The sequence below is a fragment of the Aplidium turbinatum genome, chromosome 7 (assembly GCF_918807975.1).
Source record: "Aplidium turbinatum chromosome 7, kaAplTurb1.1, whole genome shotgun sequence".
Classification (NCBI taxonomy): Eukaryota; Metazoa; Chordata; class Ascidiacea; order Aplousobranchia; family Polyclinidae; genus Aplidium; species Aplidium turbinatum.
The window spans coordinates 17573978-17587061 of record NC_137478.1 but is presented as its reverse complement, the minus strand read 5'-3'; the positions used below and the strand labels follow the sequence as shown (position 1 = coordinate 17587061).

Genomic DNA, 13084 nt, shown 5'->3' with positions numbered 1-13084 from the left:
AACAAGCAAATATTGGCATCAATAGAACTGGAGGAACCAGTGACTGCTTTGGAAAACAGTTCGAATGACAACATTGGAAAGATTTCTTGGTAACTATAGAAGAGTAGATCGTGTTATGGTGGTGTTAGCTTTGATTAAAATCTACCAAAAAGTTTGAATGTCGCATGTCCTTAAAATTGCACTATTTGCATTCTCATTTAGACTTTTTCCGTAATAACTTGGGTGATTTAAGCAAGGAGCATGGTCAACGATTTCATCAAGACATTTAAGTTATAGAAAAAGCTACCAAGATAGGTGGGATGAATTTATGATGGTAGATTCCATTTGGAGTTTGTTACTGGAAGTTGACACAACATACAAACGAAAGACTCTTTCCAATGTGCATTTTTGATCAGGTGTCCACACTGTTTGTCTCATGTTGTTTTTTTAGATGTGGTACTCGATTTTTGCGCTAGGTAAGAGCTATTTGTGATACATATCAACTTGAAATGATGATTTCATAAAAATTATAATTTGTGACAGAACCATTGACATGACAAAATTTTTAACACCATTTTTCAAATCAGCGACCCAAAAAAACATACAAAACCACTCTAAAATTATGATAAACAATTTTTTTCTAAAAAATTGTTGTCCAGTGATGTGAGGTTGCTGCTAATTGATGCAATTACTCCATTTTAAATGGATGTGTTAACAAGGCGTGTAGAGAAGTCGTAGCAGACAGCGAGTACATTTCCATATTGTACTGCTCATGATATCGACAAATGTACTAATTTTGTTACTTCAGACGCATTTATTGATTTGTTTTTAGTTGAAAGAAAAACAAATAGATCGCGAAAATGAAGTGAAATGTCAGCAAGAAGAAACTTTCAGCGCCATAGAAAAATACAAGAAGGAAGTAAGTTGTGTGGTCTACGTTCGTTTTGAATTGATAGAAAAAATAGTAGCGACTGTGGTCTTCAATTCTTGCAGTTTTAACGTCCAGATTGGTTTCAGTTGCATAGAATACAGGTTTAAAGTTTACCAACTCCATTTGGTTATAAAATTGCATCATGGCGGCCTATGTATATACTTGGCTATGCCAGCGTGCAAGCCCAAAGTTTGACTGTAATTCGATCTGCTAAGCTCGACAGCAGTCAAAATCGCTAGTACAAATAGTAGATAGTTTATATCAGTGATTCCCAAATTGTATGCCGTGGCACTCTAGTATGCCGCACAGATTCTCAAGTGTGCCACGAATCTATTTGAAATTTTGGATAATAACTGTATAAACATTTAAAATAAGCCATGCAGACAAGCATAATATGCAACTTAAAAGCGCTTTATCTGCTTCAATAGATGATTAATAAGCACATGTGATGATGAAACCAATTATGGCATTGCCGATACAGCAGGGTAATTGCCGCGTCGCTATTGGGCTGCTTAGCTGCTATGTTAGCTATTGCTAACATTACTTCCCACCATTTGGAAGCAATGAATCAAGCAATCTTTCTGCAGAAGAACAGCTCATTGATTTACGAAATAACCCATTTTTTTAAACGCTGTTTCCACAAAAAAATTTGAATGAGTTTTGGCTGTCTGCTTCCAAATTCTATTTTATGATCCGTGCAAAAGCAATCAAAATTATATTGCCATTTGCATCTTAATGGCTATGTGAACATGGCTTTTCTGTTTTGACTGAAATTGAAAGCTGTAAACGAGAGAAACTGCTTGGAATTGACGATGAAATGCGGGTATGTTTGTCAACAATGCAACCTCGTTTCATTCTTAGCCTATATATTGTTATAAACAAGCACATCCATAGCATTAACACGATAAAAAAATTCTTTAAAGCAACTTTTCTTCTCTTGTAAGTGTGCCGCGTGCGATTTATAATTTTTATAGTGTTCCACAAACTGAAAAAGTTTGGGAACCACTGGTTTATATAGTAGTTAATGATATAGTCTTTTTGTGTGATTTTGAGCCAGTTTTGTGGTATTGTTATCATATAAATAATTGACTTGATTTTAACGCTTGTGCTTGAAGTCCGAAGAGCGCCTGGTAAGGGAATTTTTTTTATAAGTGAAACTAGGATTTTTTAGTAATTTTAGACGATAAATCATTAGTTGTATGTTAAAATGAGAGTGAATTGCGTTATCGATGGCATATATGTGATATGTAGATCGCTGCAGCAGATAGGTTGTATTGAACGGTAGACACTTTAACATAGGACAATATTCCCTATAAACCAACTGACTGCAGTCTTTGTGGCCCTTCTAGCTCTCAGCCAGCGAGTTGATTCTTGCATTGAACTTTGTTTTGTAATTACGGAATTGCATAATTGTAAAAGATAATGCCACATACCATCAGTTTGTGTTGAGATGTGCGTTCTCCACTTCTAATAACTTTAGCATTCCTTACTAATTTTGGGTTAGACCTTCTCACCAGAATGTAATCAACCTGAGTAGTTATAGACCCAGACTTATAAGTTTTCAGCCGCGAAACAGCTTTCTCAAAGAATGTATTTTGTCACAGAAAGATTGAGAGCAACACATATGCCCAACAGTCTATCACCTTCAATATTTCTTGTACTGAATCCAAAGCCAACAAGGACACTCTCAAACCCATTTGCAGATTTACCAACATGACAATTAAAATTACTACCCTACCAGAAGCAGTTCATTGTCAGGGACAGCAGTAAGCTTACTTAAGAGCATGTCATAAAAACTGTCTTTCTCTTTTTGAGAAAGACCAACTTGAGGAGCATAACCAGTTCCACTGAACATTATTATAACATTGTGTTCATTTAGAATCATAAAAAAAATTACTTGGCTGCAAACGCGAGATACAGGAGACAAAACTTTGTCGACCAGTTCTTCTGGTACAAGGATCCCCACACCATCAAAACCATCTTCTTCACCTATCCAGAAAAGCTTGCATTTATCATTCTTTTCTTTACTAAATCTCGCGGATTCTCCTCTCCATCGAGTTCTTGAACACAACGGTTTTCAATGCCACTGCGTGTCAAAGTCTCCATAATTTCGCTTGCTCTTCCCGCATGATTCCGACATTTAAAGTTCCAATGTGCAGTTTAGCTTCTCTCTTTTCTATCAGTCTTCCACTGTTCGCAAATCGTATCCCAGTCCGAAGCTGCTGGGATAAACCCCTGTTCGCTCCTGTCACATCAGTCCGGGGCTGCCGATGTGCCCTCCTAATCGACCTTCGAAGATCCGGAAGTGGCCCGCTCTGATCTGTACTATTCAAAACTGACATTATTTTATGCATTTGAAGCAGGATTTTACAGCTGAATGCCCTCTCCAATGCCAACTCCAATAATTTTACAGCTGCCAGAGAAAAGGTTCGTTTACAAATTTCCTTCACTGATCTTAGATATTGATCACTCTCAAAGTTGCAAATCTCTAACCCAATGTAAACCAACAGACATGTTTAGATGGCATTTCCTCCATCAGGGCTACTAGCCCGTCCCAAGCGCTCATACGCCAGAAGCCGGTGGCTAGTCTTGGAACATCGGTTATACGGTCTGTACCGCCAAGTGCTTGGTAGATTTGAGTGTCCATGTTTGAATACGCATTTAGTGGCGTAGCAGTCAGTAGAATGGTGGTGTCGGACTTTACATAAGCAATTCAAAATATAATCAGATTAAATACTTTGTTTTGAACTTACAGGAATGTGAAGATCTCTGGGTGGGTATAACCGTATCAAATAATAGGCAATGCACAGTTGGTGTGGTATACGAACATCCCAAAAATAAGTTAAATGAGTTTCAAAATAAATTCTGTGAGTGCATTGACTACTTAAATAATTCCAAAAAGGGTTATTACATTTAATCAAAAAATTAAAATCCTAAAGTGTAGACTGTAGATGCTAAACACATGTTCAGCTAACAAACGATTCGAAGTTTAGAAAACATCATTTCGTCCAACCAAAATTTATCTAAAGATCAAACTCGCTTCTTAATCTTCAAGCTGCCATTTCTCCGAGACACACCATATCAAATCTGAAAAGAACTGCAACATTTAACTTTACCTAAGAAAAAATATCTATTCGTTCGTCCACAAAATCATAGATCTTTCAAAATGTTTTAATTTTAAAGACCGCCAATCCAAGTTATCAAGCTTCGATGTCGTCTGCCAACGATCTTGTTTGTGTGGAGCAAGTTACATTGTAGAAACAAAACGTAATCTATGCACAAGAATTGCAGAACACAAACCTGACAATCAAAAGACTCTGATGCTGCAAACCACTTGCACAGCACACACCAGTGCAGATTACAGGATTTAATTTGACCAATGAGTCTACTGCAAAGTTACCATCACCTGACACGTGCAACGTAGACAAGGCATACCAGGACTTCTGCAGCAAATGCCACAATACCTCGTGGCCGTCGAACTAGCTACACACCATCCTTGGACTCTGAGTGTGAAACTCTTTATCGCTCCTACCTAAACGCCACACCTGGTACTGCTACTAGCACTACCGTCACCAGATTACTTCAGCGACTGAACACAAAACAGGTTGAGTGATGGAACGAAGCCATCCAAACCATCGACTTCTCACACTCAAGCCACAAAGCATGGAGCATCATCAACACCCTCACTGGCGCACAGCAAACTCCCCTCGCCAGTGCCCCATTTCTGAAAATACCATCACTTCCCAGTTGTGCTGAACGGGGTCTACAAGACAAAGGACCGCAAGGCATCCCGCTTTGTTGCCAAGGAGGTGTCTGTCCTGTGGCGAGTGGAAACACCACAAGAAGAAACAATCTCCGAAGGTTTCACCCCAGTGGAGCACCACCACCCTCCGCCTAGTGAAACCACACAAGTCTCCAGGGCTGGATAAGATCTGCCCTGAGCTTGTGCTCCATGCTGGCCCTGCCCTCAAGTCCTAGTTACGTAGATTCCCTTCTTCCTGCTTGCACCACCTCACAATCCCAAAAATTTAGAGGAGCTTTGCTGTTTTAGTTGTTGCGATCCCAAGCCGCCAGAGGACCCAAGGAGCTATCGTTCGATATTTAATACTATGTTCGATATTATATTAGATAATACGTCAATACAATTATGATCATCCACCCACTCCTCCCAAAAGAGCAAGCTAGGTTTCTGGGTGGAAAATCTACTGTAGATCAGATCACACTCTTGACCGAAGGCATCGAGGATTGCTTTAAGGCAAAAAAGAAGGCTCTACGACAGTCACTGAAGTCATGATCACAAGATTTTTCCATGTATGTCTTTGAAGCTGGGCATTGTTCGGATGATTTGGCGATCCGGAATATATAATGACTAAATATACTTTTCTCGTTCTAAACTTGTTGATGTTTTTTTTTTTTTGGAAAATTTACTATGAATTTGCATTTACTTATTTATGTACAATGATCTGCAAAATGTGCATTTGAGCAACATGTTCATGGAAACTGCTCTCTGTTTCAGCGGCACCTAGTGGTCTCTGTTTTAGCGCTCTCTGTTTCAGCGGCACCTCTTTCATCGGCACTACAGAATCCGTGTGTAATGTTAGATACGTAAATGTTTTTTTCTTCGTGCAGAGGCAGGAACACATTGCAGAGGAGTATAAGCAACACGTGAAGAATGTGTCTTCCGTTTATGATTCGAGATGCACGGACTTATCTCGGAGTATCTTCTCTAACAATGCTGCAGGTCCCTGTGATCCACTTTCAGATGGTGAATATGACACATATTTGTAGCTCCTTTTGTTTGCCAAATGATGTTGTTCGATAGTTTCTGTTGACTTTTGTGTAGAACATGGGTATTTACAACAAACGAAATTACAGAAATCTCATAGCAAAGTGTAGTCACAGAAACATGACCCTTTTAAATAAATGTGTGGGTTAACTGTACCTGAAGAAATGTGAAACCATTTTTATTAGACCACTTATTTTTAAACCACTTTCTGTTCATCCAACTGGTGTAAGCGAATACTCAGCTATAAAGCTCATTCTACGTGTCGTACAAGCGCATAGATTTACCTATTTATCATTGTTAATTCATATGGGAAATAAATATATAAAAAAGACTTAAATGATGAAAGCAATATCTGCTGTTTATTATTTGACAACTATGCACTTGATTGTGATTATTTTTCGACAGGGGTAATGAATTGTTTTTGCGATAATGAATCTTCAAATGGTCATTTATACTTTTATGTTTGTGATGTTTTAAAATCAATTTTAGTTTTGAACTCTAAATAATTAATCATATGAATGGTTTGGTATTTGCAAACTTCATTTTACTTGTTTTTAAATCATTTTACTTACCACGTGCATCACAAGTTTATATTATTCGTCTTTTGTTTTTTAAAAATATTCTCCATGGTTTTGTTTAAACCAACAAGGTGTGCTGATGTATCTCGGAATGGCCCGTTTCGGCGAGTCCGATTCGGCGAGTCCGATTCGACTAGTCCGATTCGGCGAGTTCCCTATTCGGCGAGAGCCTTTTTCGGCGAGTGCCCTATTCGGCGAGTTTTTGAAATTTTTAAAAGGAAATTATCGGGTACCGTAGCCTAATTACAATTGCCGTTTTTACATCGTTTTAACGTCGCTAAACGTTGAAATCGTGCAGAAAGGAATAAAAATAAAATGTTTGAACTATTAAATTAAAATTCGTCATGTCAGTTCAGTTATTTTTATTTTTGACCATCCTATCAAAAACAATACACGTCAACATAGCAAAGGTAGAAGCGACAAAAGCGAACGTTAAAACGTGCTTGAATTCGTCATGTCAGTTCAGTTGTTTTTATTTCTGATCATGATATCAAAAACAATTCACGTCAACATAGCAAAGGTGTAGAAAAAGGTAGAAGCGACAAAACGCGAACGTTAAAACGTGCTTGTGACCGAAGTAAGTTATTGAGTTGAAAAAAATTTGGCACGGTCGCAACACCTTCAGAAAAATTTAAGATATGAAAAAAAAATAAAACCAAGAAAATGTTACAAAAAAAAATCATGTTTATGTCTATAAGTTAGTACTTTTGAATAGTTAAAATGATTAGTTTGGATCAACAAATGTGTGACCTACAGCTTAGATTGAAAGGAAATTATCGGGTACCGTAGCCTAGTTATCCCGACCAGCAAAAATTTATTCCAAGAACCCAGTTAGCCTAACAGTTCATTTTTACATTGTAGTAACAGAATGAAAAGGCTAACCAAATGTGTGGCCTATCGTTTTAACGTCGCTAAACGTTGAAATCGTATAGAAAAGAGAACTTTGCTGACTAGGATACGTTGAAACTGAGAAACATTCACAGAAGCCCTACGATACGTTGCATTTTTAAGATAATGTATTCAGACGTTGAATCAATGTACAAATCAAATGTTATGCTAAATGGGTTTTTGGAACAAATCTTAGGGCTTCTGTGAATGTTTCTCAGCTTCAACGTGTAACATCCATTTATTGAGTTTTAAAAAACTAAGAAACGAAGTGTACCTACAAAACACAAACCATAAATATAAAGCGAACAAAGTAGGTCTGTTTCACACAATGAGAAAACTGAGAACTGAGCGCGTACTGAGAAAACAATCAACGTGAAGCGCTCTAGGCAAGGAAACCAGAACGTAGGAACATAATGTAGACTAAACGTAATTTTACAACACAACGTATCCTAGTCAGCAAAGTTCTCTTTTCTACACGATTTCAACATTTAGCGACGTTAAAACGATGTAAAAACGGCAATTTTTGCTGGTCGGGATAACTAGGCTACGGTACCCGATAATTTCCTTTCAATCCAAGCTGTAGGCCACACATTTGGTTAGCCTTTTCATTCTGTTACTACAATGTAAAAATGAACTGTTAGGCTAACTGGGTTCTTGGAACAAATCGAAAGGCTTCTGTGAAAGTTTCAAAGTATCCTAGTCAGCAAAAGCTCCCTTTTCTATACGATTTCAACGTTTAGCGACGTTAACACGATAGGCCACACATTTGTTTAGCCTTATCATTCTGTTACTACAATGTAAAAATGAACTGTGTTTTTGGAACAAATTTTTGCTGGTCGGGATAACTAGGCTACGGTACCCGATAATTTCCTTTCAATCCAAGCTGCAGGCCACACATTTGTTGATCCAAACTAATCATTTTAACTATTCAAAAGTACTAACTTATAGACATAAACATGATTTTTTTTTGTAACATTTTCGTGCCAAATTTCTTTCAACTCAATAACTTACTTCGGTCACAAGCACGTTTTAACGTTCGCGTTTTGTCGCTTCTACCTTTGCTATGTTGACATGTATTGTTTTTCATATGATGGTCAGAAATAAAAACAACTGAATTGACATGACGAATTTTAATTTAATAGTTCAAACATTTTATTTTTATTCCTTTCTGCACGATTTCAACGTTTAGCGACGTTAAAACAATGTAAAAACGGCAATTATAATTAGGCTACGGTACCCAATAATTTCTTTTCAAAAATTTCAAAAACTCGCCGAATAGGGCACTCGCCGAAAAAGGCTCTCGCCGAATAGGGAACTCGCCGAATCGGACTAGTCGAATCGGACTCGCCGAATCGGACTCGCCGAATAGTAGCAGACCCGATGTATCTACCACTGTCACTGTGGACGCTTTTGTCAGAGAGAAAATGAATTGTGCTTATGTCAATTGTCATAGTTCAGTTCAACAGGCCATAGCCTTAAGGGTCGTAGACATTTCTTTCTAGAGCAGCGTACTGTTCATAATCATGAGTGAAATCAATGACCACAGTCGAAGGGGCGCCACTCAGTGTTGTAAAAACGGAATCCTCTTTAATCTAAATGAAAACCTTTATGGCATGCAAGTGGCCGTGTAGTTTCGAAATGGAACAATCCAGCCAGCAAATCAGTATTTTTTGCAATGATTCAACGTATGCATTGTAAAAAAATGATTAATTTACTGTCTGGGAATGCGCATGGCTAGTTGTTGCCATTTCCAATATCACCTCTCGCCAACTTATCTTCAGCTAGACTATGAAAGTTGTTCTTTTTAGACAACATAAATATTAAATCCAAAGCATCGTGAATGTTGCTATAGATTTCTGCTTGTGGAGTAATATTGGAGATTGGTTTGTAGAGTAAAATGTTACAAAAGTCGCTTTGAGGAAAATAAGTTAAAATAAGGAAGTAAGTTAAATAATATGTTACTGAATTAAAAAAACATTAAACCTACAAGTTTTCAATACTCGTTTTCTAAGTCTGCAATTCATATACGTGAAATTCTTTTATATTTACTTCACAGTGTAGATTCAAACGATCTGTTATAGCCTGATGCTGCGGGTTCTTTTTGGCAATATCAAATTACACTAGCTTTCGGAACACAGTTCCCTAGTCATGTGCTATGACGAATGGTGTTGAAGTCAGTGAGTGGTTTTTTAAAGTAGCTCTTTGTTTTAGCTTGAGGCTGCCGGCTGTTGAGTTTCTGTGCTGTGAGGTTTTGTTGGATCAGTTGATTAGTAGATTAGGTGACGTAGTTCTTCCCTTTCGGCGCGGTTGTTGATTTTAGGATTTTGTTTGCTAATGAATATGGCCTCTTTGAAACGTAATTGTACCGCGTCATTTTCTCTTCCAATAATTTTAAATTCAAAGTCTGCTTGGCATTGTTGTTGGTGATCAAATACCGAACTTTTATCCGAGCTGAGATGTTCTTTGAGGCGGGAATGGAGTGGGCGGATCGTGCTGCCTATGTAGCTTTCTTTGCATTTTTTTTTTTTTACATATAATCTTATAGACACAGTTCTTGGTGTTGCACATGTTGTCGTTCCGTAGTTGGCAGTTTTGCATCCGATAGGGTTCGGGTTTTTGTGGTTTTTTAAGTGCGTTTCGGAGGGTTCGGGAGCGCCGAAAGAGGCGGACTGGTAAGTCCAGGTCTTTGAAGATTTTCTTTATTTTACGGTCCGCGTCGTCGCTCATATAAGGAAATTCGAAATGTATTGGGTTGTATGATGTCTGAGGGGAGGGTTGTTTGCTTTGTCGGTGTCGTCGTCGTCTGGGTGGTTGTTTAAGGAAGTCTTTGGGGTATCCGTTTTCCCTGATTGTCTTTTTGAATTCAGTCAGGTGTGGTGCTGCTTTATTGGGTGAAGAACATCTATCCCTTCTTCTCTGTATTTCGTTTAAGAGTATGGTCTTCTTAGTGCTTGTGGGTAGGGCCGAGTCGAAGTGTGGGAGTAGTTTTGCCTTTGCTTTTTTCTGGTAGAACTCGTGGTGGACTGTGCCGTCTTTGTCGATTTTTATGGTGAAGTCCAGAAGTGAGATGGTGTTGTCTGCTGTTGGTAATTCTATTTCAAAGTTGATGGCCGGGTGCGCTTGGTTGAGAGCATTTTGGATAGCTAAGGCTTCCTTATTGTTGACTGTCAGCAAGAATGTGTCGTCAACGTATCGTCTGTAGAGGGTGAGGTTTGTCAGGTTCCGCAATGTTTGCTTTTCAAGGGTGTCCATGAAGAGGATGGCGAGGACTCCAGATACGGCGTTTCCCATTGGTAGGCCGTCAACTTGGCTATAGAACTTCTCCTTGAATGTTAAGACATTGTTCTGAAGGATAATCTCGAGGAGGGAACTGATCTCTTCACGGTGGAACGGACTGCAGATTTGTGTTCTTCCTGTCGATAGTTTTTGGTTTACGTTGTTGATTGCTTCCTTTGGGGGGATGGAGGTGTACATTGCTGTCACATCCAGGCTGAAAGGGAAGTTGAATTTTATCAGGGTATCTCGTGGCATGTCTCTGAGTTGGTTGAGGAGTTCTTGACTGTTTGTAAGGTGTGCGGAACGTCTTTCAATAGGGGGTTGAGCAGGGTGCAGACTAGGTGTGACAGTTTGGCGGCTGGTCCGTTTGTACTTGAGACAATTGGACGGATCTTGATATCAAGTCCTTCTTTGTGAGTCTTGATCAGGTGGTAGAATCGTGGCATACTTGAGTTGTTGGTGATGTAAGATCTGGTCACGTGATGTGGTAGTTGAGCTCTGGTGGCTATGGTCCTCCACGTGCTGTTAAGCTTTCGTTCGATGGTTTGCGCTTTTGTGATCCTTGAGGTTTTGTATAGTTTTGGGTCGCTCAGGTGTTGTTGGGCTGCTGCTTCGTAGTGTTCTGTTTCGATGATGCAAAATTCACCGCCCTTGTCGCTGGGAAGATAGGTCATGTCCTTGGCTTTTAAGCTTTTGATGGTCGAAAAGTCCTTCTTTGAGAGGTTACTACGTGTGTTGGTGGCGGAAGATGTTTTCAGAATGTCTTGGATCTTGATTGACGCAATTCGTAGCTTGTGTTCTAGTTCTTCACTCGCTTGCGGTGGTTTGTGAAGGTCATCGTTGCGAGGGAACCGTGGTATTCTTGTCGATGGATCGTCGTCGCCATTGGTAGATCGGTGCTTATTTTCAGTGTATTCTCTCCATCGGGCTTGGTATGCCAGTTTACAGAAGGACGTTGTGATGCTCAGTATGGTTCGTTCGTCTGGTTGCTTCTTGATGGCAAATTTCGGTCCTTTCATGAGCAGGGTTCGTTCTTGGTCGTTGAGGGAATTTGATAGGTCAGTGACAGGAAGGGATGTCCCTTGATTGTTTGTCGTGGTCATGTTATGCGATTGGTCCTTTGGTAGTCTCCGGTTAAAAAAAAAAAAAAAAAAAATGCAAAGAAAGCTACATAGGCAGCACGATCCGCCCACTCCATTTCCGCCTCAAAGAACATCTCAGCTCGGATAAAAGTTCGGTATTTGATCACCAACAACAATGCCAAGCAGACTTTGAATTTAAAATTATTGGAAGAGAAAATGACGCGGTACAATTACGTTTCAAAGAGGCCATATTCATTAGCAAACAAAATCCTAAAATCAACAACCGCGCCGAAAGGGAAGAACTACGTCACCTAATCTACTAATCAACTGATCCAACAAAACCTCACAGCACAGAAACTCAACAGCCGGCAGCCTCAAGCTAAAACAAAGAGCTACTTTAAAAAACCACTCACTGACTTCAACACCATTCGTCATAGCACATGACTAGGGAACTGTGTTCCGAAAGCTAGTGTAATTTGATATGGCCAAAAAGAACCCGCAGCATCAGGCTATAACAGATCGTTTGAATCTACACTGTGAAGTAAGCAACGATCACGCTGCTAAAAGCGAAACTCATTCAATCTTTTATATTTACTTCATAATGTAGGTTTTAACGACCTGTTTTAGCCTGATGCTGCGAGGTCGCTGTGGTAATAGAGAATTGCACTAGCTTTCGGAACACAGTTCTCTATTCATGTGTTACTGTTATGACGTTACGTTACGAAGCTATGACGTTCCAAAAGCTAGTGTAATTCGCTATTACAACAGCGAACTCGCAGCATCAGGCTAAAACAGGTCGTTAAAATGTACATTGTGAAGTAACCAACGATCATGCTACTAAAAGCAAAACTCAGTCTATTGTTTTATATTTGCTGGTTGTACCTTAACATTTAATTTGATATACCCATGGCGAAATACAAATAGTGCCAGATTTGTCACATTTTGCAGCATTTTATTAACAGGCTGACTGAAATTATCTAAACAATGTAGTTTTTCACAACTAAATTTCTTTCAGAAAACATCGTAAGAGGTAGAGAAACTTTTTTTTTATAAGTAACAAGTATTTTAAGCTTTGTACGATAATTGTGAGCTTTCTTTAACTTAAATGAGAGTTTTTGATCTTCATGAGTGCCAGTTGGAACTTCTATCATAAGTAGTATTTGCCATATCATCAACATTAACGTAAACGGAGGAAATATACATTTTATACTATTCAGTAGATTGTTCCTGATCTTGTTTACTCAGTGCACATTATGAAAAAACAAATACGTCTTGGCAGGGCCGCTGAGAGCATAGTAGGGGCTCTATACCAAACCAAAACTTCGAGTCCTCTCAAAATTTCAATTGACAATGCATTAATAAAAATATGTACGACCTAAATTTTTCTTTCACTAGTAAATTTCAAGTTCTGCACAATTATGTAGCGCTAATTATACACTGTTTAACAATTTTTCAAAAGTTTTTTGCTTCCGATAAGAAAACAGCTGATTCTTATGCATGTTTGGACGCTGAATCCAAAATTGTCGGTTAAAATATTGCTGATTAGCTCTAGTTTAAAAGATAA

General features: G+C 38.8%; 1 protein-coding gene across 1 annotated transcript in view; it reads left to right on the top strand.

Annotated features, from left to right (window-relative positions):
• The window catches only part of LOC145774883 (1-phosphatidylinositol 4,5-bisphosphate phosphodiesterase beta-1-like), a 208413-nt gene that overhangs the window by 166155 nt on the left and 29174 nt on the right, over positions 1–13084 (top strand). Inside the window, exons 30-31 of the mRNA XM_082586214.1 lie at positions 812–898; positions 5540–5675. Coding sequence (XP_082442340.1) covers positions 812–898; positions 5540–5675 — 223 coding nt within the window. The remainder of the gene's footprint in view (positions 1–811; positions 899–5539; positions 5676–13084) is intronic.